Genomic DNA, 13,817 nt, shown 5'->3' with positions numbered 1-13,817 from the left:
CAATTACCTATTCATAAAATTTGTAAAAAGTTATTATTAAGAAAATATACATTGAAACAAATTTAACAGCATCTTACATGTTAATATTTGACTTTTTTAGTTAGTAAAAGTAAGATTGCACAAATAGTTGAACAGTCAAAATGGAACCATTAAATAAAATAAAAATAAAGGGAGCATAAAAACTAAAAAGTTATCAGTGGTATAGCAAGTGATTGAAAGACCGAAAGATCTTTGCAGCTATACTACATCCGTTTTTACTTACAACACTAGAATTTTTACGCCTCGCTCTCGATAAGAGTGTTTTTACCTCCCAGTGTACAACTTTAACTATTGAAATCTTCTATTATCCATAAGTTGTATTTATATATAAAAAAAAAAATTGAAAGCATACATCCAAACAGATCCAACAAAATCCTCACATGACTAATCTTTAACCTTACATATTAATCATACTAAATAGTCAAAAGAAAGTTTATGAATACCGAAAAAGTCCATTTGTTGCAAGTAATTCAGAAGCAAGGATGACAAATAATGTTAGATCAACAAAGAATGGTTAAGTCCATTTGTTGCAAGAGTCTGTAGAAGTGCTAAACTAGTTTCTTTAGGTCATTGGATCAATTTTAAAAGACGCTACCATTAGTTAGAATTCTTCTGAAAGAACTCATAGTTGGGATTATTATGAGAGAAATAGCCATAATTGAAATTATAACAATCAAATTTTCCTACAAAAAAATACTCAACTATGCTTCCCTTTTTAACAATCTTTCCTATTATGCAAATTTTTCCTCCACACTTTCCTTAAGCTCCAACTCATACCTGGTATCTAAAACCAAACAAGACATAGAACGTAATTTAGTTTGAACAGGGGTATAGGAAGGAGTAGAATGAAATCATGCAATCAATGAAGCAAATAGTTCAAAATATGTTCACAACAAGAGACGAGATTTATAGAGTTTCATCACATTCTTACAAACTACATTTTTATCTACAGTAAATCACAAATCAACTTGGCAAGGGAAGCTTCCACACCCTTCCAAAATCACAAGAGCCTTTCAAGTGCTCAACAACAATGTTTTTTTCCTAAATAACCATCTCATTTTATAGTACAATCCTAGGTGATACCAGAGATACACAATACTTGGTGGGATCAAATGCGGCGACTTTAAGTTCTATGGGTGTGGAACGATTTACTCGGTTACAAGCCCAGATGAGGAGGAAAAGGTGACCGTTATTTATGTTGATTCCACCCCTTCAACCTGCTGTTTAGCAAGGTATCTCTCTCTTCTCTCCTTCTGAAAGAACACATGACACGACAGATATTGAGTATGTTGGTGTAACTCGCAACACTGCAAAAAATTTTATGAACCTGGAACAATGTTTTATATCATAACTCACCCATTCATCAATAACAAGGCCTTCACCAATGATCTTTGGCCCATTGTCCTCTGGAGGCTTCTTGCGTGCTTCAAGCTCTGCCTCGGCCTCAGCTAATTGGCGGTTTAATTTTTCAAAAGCCTTGAGAAACAGAAAAATGAATGCAAAACTGCTTCAGAGACATCATTTGTTTGTGGCATCAATTGCGCAGAAAATGTAACATATTTGTGCGTTTCCTATGTACAAATTAGAGCTGAACAGGCTCTGTCTACTGAGATTTGAGAATGAATGAAAAAGAGAACTTACAGCATTTGGACGCTCTACGTCTAGAAAAATAACACGAAGTATCTGCTCTATAGCGACTTGATCCTTCTGCTCATCAAACTGTAACAAAAGAATATACCACTAAATGAATATCGATATTACACGATAACAACAAGTGCAACAAAAAAACATTCAAGAAGGTCCAAATGAAAGGCTAACTCTGAATGATAATTACACACCACATAATCCCACATAACTATGAACAAAGGGGCATTAGACGCCTTACTACAGCCTATTCAGTCTAAGATATTCTACAATGTTCATACAAAGAAGCAGATGTTTTTAAAGGACAGGGCCCCTGCAGTGCACCGCATGGTGCTGGACACAAGCTTCATGAGACAGAAGTGCACCCCATAAAGCTGGGGCAGAAGGCTTCCCGCTCACAAGGTTCATGAACTGACATAGCTTGGACAGAATTAAAGAAGAAGATGGTGAATATGGTTCATAAAGTGGAGCTGCATAAATATAAAAAGATAATCACAAGCATTCAAGAGGCTTGTAAAGGAAACTCTCATAAAATTCGACATCATTTTTCTCTCTGATCTCCTCTATTAATCGAGGATCTTATTCTCTTTCCCCTCTCCCTCCTCCAACCAACTCACTTCCTCTTCAAACTAACTAAAGCTTAACCAGCTAAATTTGCAATATGCCAGCACTACCCCTCCCCATTACACCAGTTCATAACAAATTTGCACATCAGAAAATCTAAGTCCTTCGTTTATTGAACAATATCTTCATAGTTAATTCTAGTTCATCAAAATCCCCAGCCCCAGTCACACAACCTTAAAAAGGGACTGCAAAGCAGACACTCAGTACAATTCCTTGTTCATCAAATCAATAATACTTGTAACTCCTTGGATAAGCCTGCCAAAGTTTGGAGGGGGAGGGAGGGGGGGGGGAAGAGGTTGGTAGATATACATTTCATTTGAACCCATTGATCTGACAGGAAAACCAGATGTAAATCATTCAATGTGATAGATCTAGGCAATACAGCTTCCAGCCTTTCAACCATACGAATTTCAAATTGCTATATATTGCAAGAAATAGATATGATATCCTAGTTGTGTAACAACATAGACGTACCATTTCCGGAACATAGTCCATTGGTCCTTTCACCTTTAGGCTCATGATCTTGAACTTCACCTTGCTCTTCTGCTCCACTAAGGGTCTTTCATTGTTCTCTGGATGCTCCACAAACTTGAAAACTAGACCAAACCATGTACAACAAAAATGTTGTTATAATTTAAAACAATGAAACTCTAGCTGCAATGATAGAAAATGAAACAGTCTGAGCAAAGCGATTCATACCAGTTGCTATGAGGCTCTCACCAGGGCCAAGAATAGCTCCTGGCGGACGCATGAAACAGCTTTTAGGTGCAGTTGTTTGAAACTGAAGCAAAGATTTAAAAATAAGCACAGCATAAGAGGTACATATTGCTGCCTAACAAAGTAGTCAGAGGTACATACCTTGAAAGCTACATGAGACTTGCTTGTATTCTTGATCTTTATTGCACTCCGGACCTGCTTACCAGGTTCATCTAAACGACAAAACAGCTGGGCTTTAGAGCTAATAGAAATTAATAGAGCACCATCAGTCATGTCAACATAGATATTATACTCACGATCACATTAAGTGTGTCTATATAGAAAAAGAAGCGGCCACATTCCTTCTCCATTTTAGCTTCCCCTCTTTCTCCCCTCATTCCCACTCTGCTTAACTCTAGCTCCAGTGCTCCACCATAAAATCCCTATCCCTGAGTCATTCTCCAGCTAGCAATCAGCAAAGGTATGAAGCACTGCAAATGTACACCTATTCCTCTTGTATGAAGGGCATCAATGAGCTTTGGCAGCACATGGCCCTTGCCCAGATCCAGCAAGCCCTGCTCAGGCCAGGCAGAATATGTCTGACAAGCCTATCTCTTTCATTTCTGCTACCTCTCCCCTCCACCTTAAGATCCTAGCCCTTTCCTGTCAACTACCAAACCATGATGAAGTTTAAGTGTAGTATTAGTTGAGTGGTGGACCTCTAAGCCTAAAACTGTAAAATTTTGACTACAAGACTAAAATACATGTAGACAGAATCCTAGCTAAACATGCAGAAGGCCTTTATAAATTATGACATTCCGATCCATCTAAGAAGCTCAATCTTCTCTCTCAAAGCATCGTAATCCTCCACCTCCACAATTGTCTTTCGACAATGTATCCTTCTTCAATAAATCTTTGTAACTCATCTTTCCACAAGTCTAAACAAGTTAAGGATGAAATTGTGGTCATAAGGACCTCTCTCCGATGTTGGTGCTATTTTCGTTGTGTTTATCATGTACCTCATCAGCTTCCCTCATATGTCATCTGATATTTTATTCCTGACTAAGAGTGTGTTTGGTTAGGTAGAAACATTTTCCTGGATAAGCGGTGTTCCCATTTTCCTTTGTTTGGTTGTAATGGGTGGAAAATGGTTTTCCACGAGGAGGAAAATTAACTCTCCCAAGGATGGACGACATTTTCCTATCCTTTTAGGAAGGAAGGCCACATTTGGCTCCTTAATCTTTACCTCCCTCTTTCCTTTCTCCCATCTGATCTCTCCCTTCCAATCCATTTTACTTTTTCTTTCTAAATTTCCACGCAAGGAACTAAACAATGAAAAGCTCATCTACAAAAAAGTATTCCTTCATTATCTCATGGTAAATCACTTTCCATTGGAAATTTTAAACCAAGCGGAGCCTAAGATGAGATTGTTTAGACCACAAAGCCACAGAAGACATCAAACACCTACTAGAAGATAAGATTGAGTTGTTTGACCATATCAATACATTTCTTCAGACTGATATACTCGAAAGATCGATGCAAATGCATGAAAGCATGAAGAAAGTAAGCAACGTATGATTGTTTATGTGCTCCAGTGAGGCAGTGAAATAGTAAAAAAACATAAGTACTTAAGGTTTATATTAAAAGTTTTATTGTTAAACTGGGTATCTTTTACATGAGTACTTGGGTTCATACTTCACTACATTTCAACAATAAAGTTCAAGAATAAAGGTGTACTTCGTCATCTCAAATCCCAATTATTTTCCAACAAAAATTTTTGCACAAGTTTTTAGGAAAGTGAAAAGGTAGAGAGGCCTAATTGTAGAGAAAAAGATTACTAAAAAGGGTAATAAGGATAACCGGAAAAGCAAGGGTGTAGCTAGTGGCGGACCTAGAAACTATATGCAACGGGGTCACTAGTCATAAGTACCCGAGAGTCGAGACGATTATATTAATGTAGAACGGGGTCTTTTTGTTGAGTGAGATCCCTTTTACTACTAATTAACACTTTTATCTATATTTATACATAAAAAATTATGTTTTTTTCTCATTATTTTTCCTCCAAGTGGGGTCAAGTGACCCCTCTTTCATAAACTTACAGACGTTGCAAGTTCATCAAGTGAAATGCCTTAGAATCGTTTTCATTTGGGCCAAAGATAGAACTAGTTGTTAAGATATTATACAAATGAACCCATTTGCTACTACTTTTTATCCCTGCCACTTCTCACAAGGAAAAATGGCAGATAAATGGGACATGGGATATAATTCCCTTTATCTTCATCGGCTGGTTCTTTTCCTCCTTTCCCTTCAATATATTCCAATAAAAGAGTCCCCAAGATATTCTTCAACTCCCCCCCCCCCCCCACCCCCCCCCCCCCCCCCCCCCCCCCCCAAGTTCAAAATTTAGATTCTTTGGGATTTGAAAAGGCAATCAGTCCAGCACAAGCCAAACTTTGCCACCAACATGTCTTGGACTAACGCATAACAGTGGTGGTGGTAGCGAGCATGGAGGGGAAGACAAAAAAAATAAAAAAAATTAATTAGAGATAAAATTAGCATGCTAATGGGAGAAACTTTAATTCATTTTAGTTAATCAAACATAACCAAAGGGCAACTCTTTATTTTGTCCCCTTCCCTCACCTCCACTTTTTCACCTTGTTGTTTATGCTCTTTCACCTATTCGTTCACTTTTCATGTTTTACTTTTCCAAGACGGTTTCACATGACAGTTCATGTTAGTCAACCCAGATCATTTGAGACTAAGGCCTTTGTTGTTATTGTTGTTGTAGAAACATTAAAGAACTTCAACCATCACCTTTACATTTTCCCTCTCTATGTTAGTTCGTCATTGTTTTCATGGCCACTTTACATCTGACTCCTCAAATGAAGCTTAATTTTTTGTCAAAGGCAAAGCTACTCTGGAAACTCTATCACAATTCACAAGGTTGTGTAAGCCAGAAATTTTGTCTATTACTCTCACATCTCAACAAATATGCAAAAAAGTTATAACTTAACTAAAGAAGTCAATGGTCAAGAAATGAGTATTCTACTTCACCATCACTACGTTAAAAAAAAAAAAAAAAAAAAAGCATTTTAGTGGGCATGCATAGGGGCTTTACTTTTCAATCTTCTGATATAATCAACGAAAGAAAGTACCCAAACTTATGAGCCAATACACGGGTAAGATATTACTATATGCAAGTGTATTAGGCAAGCATCATAAAAGGACCTAAGATAGTTCAAGGGACGGGCCTCAAGCCAACTCCACAAAATAGAATGTTGTGAATCTTCAACTTTGACACATTAAAGGTCGAGAGAACAAGTCCTTAGATAAAAAAAAAAAAAAAAATAGGGGTACTAGCGTACCATTGCTAATATTCATTTTTGCTTTTATTAAAACAATAATTAATTCTTCAAAAATAAAAAACATAGTTTTTGATTTATTGATGCTAGGTTCTAGACGGCTGGAATTAGTACAAGTGTACTAACTTGAAGCTTAATATCCAGCTTTTTATGTCGATCATTAGAAATTTTATTTTAAAAAATTACAGTTTGTCCCAACCTGAGTGTTCCAAGTACCCAACAAGGTTATGGACTTAACATGATTTCACCAAATTACTGTTTACACTTTATACTATTGGGTGTCTTCCCCATCCTTCTTCCACAACTCATTGTAAGTAAGGTACCCTAAGATCCAAACATGATGTACTACGTTTCCCTAACATGTGCCAATCGTTCGCATAAATCTCAAATTGGCAAATATGCATGATTGAGTTTGTTAAACAGAAAAGAAAAAAAAAAGGCTTTAATTATACAGTAGTCTTGCCATTTTTCACCATGTAGTTGTGTGCTACTAAGGAGATACAAAGGCTTTCAGCTTACTAGAAACTAAAGATTTCAAGTAAGATAACAGATTCATGACTCACATGAAACAGCTTTCTCTGACAAGCATGTATTACTTCAGACAGAGAAAGCATCATTCTTTCTGCAAAGCAATGTGCAGTGCCCAGATCCCCACTATATATTGAAAGTTGTGATATCAACTATAGTCATGTGAAATCATCCTAAGTTCCTAACAATGGATCAAGAGGGTCATTGTAAAGTACGAGACATGCCTTGGTAAATGATATGTGAAAGATTAAGGTGCTTGTAGGCTGTAGTTGTAGTACGTAGTGAATCCTACCATATCTGGGGTAGGAACTCCGGAAGTTTGAGGGGGACTCTCTAGAAGTCAAAAGGCAGAGGATATAAAGAACAGAGTCAGAGCGTCAGGCGAAACTAAACCTAACAGGACATTGCATCCAAGCAAATTTTTTCAAGTGATAACAATTCGATTTCTTTCACCATGCAGCAGCAATGGCGAAAACTAAACCGACATAGAAACGCTACATAGACCAAAAATGAAATAAGCTCGTGATTTCTAACATGTTAGATAAATTAGACTTGTAAAATGTTAGTTAAAAAAATCAATCTGATTAACCCATTCAATTAGATAATTCATGTTAGTATTGAGTTTTTAAATGCATAAAACATGCTCTAACTTTCAGAACGTTCATATTTACAAAGAAAGAAAAGGGCGAGATTTTACAAAACCTGGACTAACTCTTGAAAATCTAAACAAGCTAAAAGTTTCTATACAAATAACCCCTTTTATTTAAAAATGTTGAATGAACTCATATGATCAATTGGTTAGGGTTAGTGTCTCGAAAGTCGAAACAGTTTGATAATTAATATCATTTAGTTAGGTTGGTGTCAAAAGGTCATCACCTACATTATCCTTGGCAGAAACAAACCCTGCACAGCTCAATCTATCAATTCTTCAAGCAGAGAGCATACTTTACACCCACAATCAAAGTATGTACCATTTCTAATCTACTCAGTATACGGTACGAAAATCCCTCACCCACATTTCCATATTTTAACAATTAACTCATACAAAAACTAATTCCAGGTACACTCAACTTTAAGAGATGAACCTCAAGCATGTAACTTTCACAATTCTTGTAAATCACTAAGAATTAAACTCACACAATGTGTAACCTTTAACATTAAACAACTAAAAATTGTCAAATACTAACAAAATCACAAACAAAAAAAAAAGCTCCATCAATCAACCAAAACCCTTCAACCATGAAACAAACTGAACAAGAAATCAACCAAAACCCATTAATATAAAAAAACATAAATGACCCAGATTCATGATCATCAAACTAACAAAAAACCCAGTTCACAAAATGGTCAGATCACAACAACAACAACAACAACAACAACAACAACAAAAGTCAAGTCAACTACACAAACGAAGTCAAATGAGAGAGAGAGAGAGATTACAGGGAAAGTAAAGCTTGTTGGAGGGATCAAGGCGAAGACGACGTCGTGTAGGAAGCAAAGATCTAGCAACGGAAGAAACAGATGGAGTAGTAGGTTGAGAATTAGAGCCTTCACCATTGTTATGATTAACACTATGCATTCCAGAAGATGAAATAGAAGGTGTATTTTGACGAAATGGGAGCTTAAAAAGACCCCAACTTTTGCCTCCTCCGTCAGATCTTTGCTCAGCTATTGCCATTTTTGGACCATCAAAAAACACTCCAAAAATTCCAGATTCAACACACACCGAAATTAACAATTTTTATGATTTGGGTTTTCTCAACTAGTACTTAATCATGCTATTTTTGGTGATAAATTTGGAAATCTAGGATCTTTTTATTTGGGTTTTTGAGAAGTGAGTTTGAAATTGGAAAGGGTAGTGTAAGTTTCGCCTTTTTTCTTTAGAGGAGAGAGAAAATGAAGGATGATGAAGGTGGGAAGAAGACTTTTGCTGCTTTTTTTTTCAACTTTGGGAAGAGGATTCAGGAGTGGTGGGCCAAAATGGAGGAAGATGACTAGTATTACAATGAGAGTTGAGCAGTTCTTTTAGTGATAAAGAGCTTTCAAATCTTTTACTCCTTATGGGGATTGACTCGTTTCTTTACGGCACACATATTATAAGTAAAAAAGAGTAATATTAACGGTAAATAGTCATGTGAGATAGAAAAATTATCTTATAAGAAGACGGGTCAACTAGAATAAAACATCTTATAATATTACATATAATCATACAGGTCAATTAAAGAATCAAACTTGTTTGGTGGAGGTAGTGGAAAACGCACACAAGTTTGAATTCTACTATCTATTTGTGCTTGGAAGTAGGGGTTTCTTTAGGTGTTATATCTCCTACTTTCAAGCGTTGACTTGTTTAGTTTGACTAATTGACATAAACAAAGATTATAAGGTGTATAAAATAAATTTAAGTAGTTTACAATAACAAGGTGAGTGGGATTGGTAGAGTCGGGTCAACTAGAATGAAACATCTCATATTACATAGAGGTCAACTAGAAAAATGAAGATTATAAGGTGTGTGGAACAAATTTAAGTAGTTAATAATAACAAAGTGAGTGTAATTGGTAGAGTAGTTGAAAGCTAATTGATTGATGATAGTAGGTGTAAGTTGAAAAGCATTATGTGTATTTGGCAAAATTAGTTTTAAAAAAGTTGGACATAAGTAGGTTAAAACCAAACATTAAAATAAGAAAAGTGAATGATGTGGAAATCATATTATCCATTTTGGAGTTATTCATATTAATCTTAAATTTGATTTAATTATGGGAAGGTATTACCTTTGTTAACAAACGTACTTGAAGAAAAGGTACCGATATAATAACCCTAGTCATTATATATGCGTCACATTCTAAAGTTTACCATATTCAATTGCATTATGAGTATATTAAGGATTTCATTTTTTTTTTAAGTAATTAACAGTCACACCATTTGTATTTAAAAGTCCTCAATGACATAGTTATATGTATCTTATTCATTGTCTACTGATCCTATTTCATTAAATTGACTGACCATAGTCATTTCGTTGTATTTCACGAGGTCCTAAATTCAAACCGAGTTGAATTCGTTTTTGACTAAAGATGAAATTGAGGGAGGACTCTAAGCAAATTCTCTAAAAATCTGAGAAAATATTTGTTTGAGTTTCGAAATTTCTTCCTACTTTGACCAATTTCCTCTCACAAAAATATTCCATATAAAATCAACAAAAGATAACGAAAGACATACCTATTAATTCCACTTCCAATTCTATGTAAAAGTGTACAAGTGACTCAAATAATCAAGTTCATTTACAATTTGACGTAATGTAAGGGCCTGTTCTCTTTGGCATAAAACAGCTAAACTGAACTGAACTGAACTGAACTGATCTGAACTGAACTGAGCTGAACTGAATTGAACTGAACTGATCTGATCTGAACTGAACTGAATTGAACTGAACTGAACTGAATTGAACTGAACTGAACTGAAATGAATAGTGATATGTGAGAGTAAAAGTATTGTCAAGAGCTGAACTGAATTGAACTGAACTGGTCTGAACTGAACTGAACTGAACTGAATTGAACTGAACTGAACTGAACTGATTTGAACTGAACTGAATTGAACTGAACTGAATTGAACTGAAATGAAAATAAGCTGGGGAGAACAGACCCTAAATATGTAATGAGAAGAATTAAGGCTATATTATTGCTTTATCACACAAACATCTCTTCTAGAGTTCTAGTAACATAAATCAAATAATATTTTCATCATTTTTATTTCCATCCTCAAAACAATAAATTGCACTAATTTAATTTTCTCATAACTACGGTATACATCTAGTAGATATTAATCTAAATAACATTCACGTAAATATTAAGGGCGTGTTCGGCGACAGCTTTTCAAGTAGCTTTTAGTGTTTTGACTTAGTCAAAACACTAATTGTGTGTTTGGCATGCTAGAGATTGAAGTAGTTATTAGTGTTTCAAGTAGCTTTTTGCTAGCTTTTCATGAACGCTACAAAATATGGCGTTCAAGATACCAAGATAGCGTTCCAAGTTTTTTTTTTCCTGTTTTTTAAGGAAAAAAATACCAAAAATCTGAGAAAATTCTTCATCTTCTACCTAAATTCCTCTGAAACCCTGAATATATCATAAAAAAATTTCACTTTTTATGGATTAATTTGGGAATACCAGTAAATCGCACAAGTATTTTCCAAAATATAATGAATTTCTGGAAACATATCTTTGGTGCTATTTCTTCTTCTCTTTTCCTGAAATATCATCTGGTATGAAAAGATCTTTCAAAATAAAATAAAAAACTCGTATAAAATGAAAGATACATCCGAAAAATACCTATCATCCTCGAAATTTGACCACTTTATAATCATATTAGTGGAAAAATGTAAATCCTAGAAAGATCAACCACAAAAGGACATGTTTGGGGGAAAAAGAATGGAAAAAAAAAAAAGAAGCAAAGAACAATGAAAACGAAGAAGATGATCTATAATGTTTGAGAGTTAAATGAAGGAAAGAGAAAAAAAAAATTGAGAACCCAGATCTGAAATTAGAAGAGAGAGAATTCAGAAAGTTCCATCTTCACGCATGAAATCTCCAGAGAGTTCTAACAAGTATAGCTAGTTGATTTGTTGCCTGGCTATAACGTAACTCATCGCAAGACTGGAGTTATTTCACTCTTATGGCAGGGCATGTCAGTAGCTTATTGTTTTTTTTTTTTTTGACAATACTCTTGAGGAAAATGTATGAGTAGATTATCTATTGGACCATATATGATATAAATGTAGGTGCTACCACACTAGGGGTAGATTACTCTCCCTCTCCTGCCTTCTTAATGGAAAGAAACATAAATTATCAAAAAAAAAAAAGTATAGCTAGTTGATTTTTATTGGAAGTAATATGAGAGATGAAATAGAAGTACAAGTATTAAATGGAGTGGGATCTAGTTAAAAAGACAAAACTATTTAAGGACATCATAGTAAAAGAAAAATAATGCGTTGTGTTCATATATTGAAATTTAATTTAACCATAAAATAATCAATAATTATTATTTTTATCATATATAAGCATAACAGCTACTTTTACCGAACACTTATATTGTAAACAGCTACTTTCACAGCTAAGAGCTAACAGCTACTACCCGACAGCTAACAGCTACCCGAACAGCTAACAGCTACTCCAACAGCCAACAGCTACCCAACAACTACTTTTGCCGAACAGGCCCTAAATAAAATGATGGACTATAATAATCAAAATTGGCCTTGAAAAGGGTCATCATCATCCCATTGGAGTACAGCAGACCCAATATTCTGCTCTCTTTTAAGCTTATCTTTCAAGAACCAATCACAAATCCTTCCAGCATTAAGTTCTTCAATTGTGCATGCTTCTTGCTCAGCTATCACTCTCAAAAGATTTAAAGATGATATCTGCCAGATAATATCCATTAAAACAATACCAATATATAATCGTACCATATATAAAGAAATGAAACTATGAAAGTGATTTTCATCTATATACTTATCCGATTCGGACCGGTTTGTGCACACCTCTACTTATCTTCCTTTTTAGGGCACTTAGGAGTCCACATCATGAGTTTACCCATAACTACTTAATAACCTTAATTACAACATAACTTGTACGAAAAGGGGAGAAAAAATTTCATAAGGAACTCTTTTTTATTTTCATGCTAATAACTTTTGTGCATTATTAAGCGAGTAAGATATCACATTAAATTTCGACATTTTTTTTAGGCAAAATTGACCTCAACATCCTGAATTATAGCTCGGGCGCACCCAAAGCCACCAACTACGACTAGTAGATTAAACACCACCAACACTATGCGGTGGGGTGTATTCCGTACCATAAATCTGAACGAAAGCCTAAAATGTTGCCGAATACAGTGAGTTTTTATGGTACAGACTGCACCCCACTCCGTAGTTGGTGATGTTTAGGCTATTAGTCATAGTTAGTGATGTTGGGTGCACCCGAGCTATAGTTCAGGATGTTGAGATCAATTTTACCTTTTTTTAATATTTTTGGAGGTAAAGTGACCCAACTCTCAAGATGATAAATTCATTATTCATTATCTAATTCTCTTACACTACCTCATGCTAATATAAAAAGATAAGATTCAATCTTAAATCTTAAATACAACCAGTTTCTTAAACCTTTACCAACTATACCAGCGGACATCTTACATCTATATATTCGTCTTAGTAAGGAGAATACTACAAGTTCCCTATTACCAACAATAATTTCAGTGCATACTACCATATAATTATAAATACTAAGGAGTAAGGATGTTTTGGCCGAATGGCGGTTAAGATTGAGGTACTGTAAACGATAGGTTACATGTTTGAATCCTCCCTCCCTTTCTTCGTACTTTGTACTGTTTTCGTGGCTCATACGGATAAAAAAATATAATTATAAATGCATATATAAAAAAGAAAAAAGATAACATACTGTTAATCTGCAAAGAAATCGTTCATGAATACTTAGACCAGAGATTTCAACCAATCCAGCTTCTTCAATAGAGAGAAAAGTTTTCTTTTCCATTATTCTGTCTTCATCTTTCGCAGCTTCTTCATTGGTAGAACAAGCTCGTATAGCAGGAAGTTTTTTAAAGGTTTTGGTTTCTTTTGGTGATTTATAAAATCTTATTGATTTGTTTATAATTCCTAATGTAAGCTTTGAGTTAGAGTGAAAAGAATGTAAATGATGATAATTATTAGTGTTATAAAAGTACTTGGAGGGTGGTTTGAGTAAGTTCATTACGTTTTTTAGTTCACAAGTGAGAAAATGTTTGGCTAATTGATGAAATATAGAAGGGTATGTGCAGAGTTTAAGGCTTTTTGTTATGTGTGGTAGAAATGAATGGACTACTGCGATAATATGGATAATGTACATGGATAATTGGATACCCCTCCATTCTCAAAAAAAAAAAAAA

The 13,817-nt window shown here is 34.9% G+C and overlaps 2 protein-coding genes across 2 annotated transcripts; both read right to left on the bottom strand.

The window, feature by feature from the left end:
- Positions 1 to 923: 923 nt before the first annotated feature.
- Positions 924 to 8,901, bottom strand: LOC104900537 (vesicle-associated protein 4-2). Its single transcript, XM_010687968.4, has 7 exons — positions 8,334 to 8,901; positions 3,166 to 3,236; positions 3,007 to 3,088; positions 2,782 to 2,903; positions 1,681 to 1,758; positions 1,396 to 1,515; positions 924 to 1,292 (listed from the first exon to the last, which is right to left on the bottom strand). Exons 1-7 carry the CDS (start codon positions 8,569 to 8,571, stop codon positions 1,233 to 1,235), a joined length of 771 nt encoding a protein of 256 aa, XP_010686270.1. The 5' UTR covers positions 8,572 to 8,901; the 3' UTR covers positions 924 to 1,232.
- Positions 8,902 to 11,140: 2,239 nt separating this feature from the next.
- LOC104900536 (hypothetical protein) lies at positions 11,141 to 13,785 on the bottom strand. The gene is made up of 2 exons (XM_010687967.4): positions 13,334 to 13,785; positions 11,141 to 12,297 (listed from the first exon to the last, which is right to left on the bottom strand). Exons 1-2 carry the CDS (start codon positions 13,775 to 13,777, stop codon positions 12,121 to 12,123), a joined length of 621 nt encoding a protein of 206 aa, XP_010686269.2. The 5' UTR covers positions 13,778 to 13,785; the 3' UTR covers positions 11,141 to 12,120.
- Positions 13,786 to 13,817: the final 32 nt, after the last annotated feature.

Source organism: Beta vulgaris, chromosome 8 (assembly GCF_026745355.1).
Source record: "Beta vulgaris subsp. vulgaris cultivar EL10 chromosome 8, EL10.2, whole genome shotgun sequence".
Lineage (NCBI taxonomy): Eukaryota > Viridiplantae > Streptophyta > Magnoliopsida > Caryophyllales > Amaranthaceae > Beta > Beta vulgaris.
Note: the sequence above shows the minus strand (reverse complement) of the source record. Positions and strands in the feature narration are given on the sequence as shown.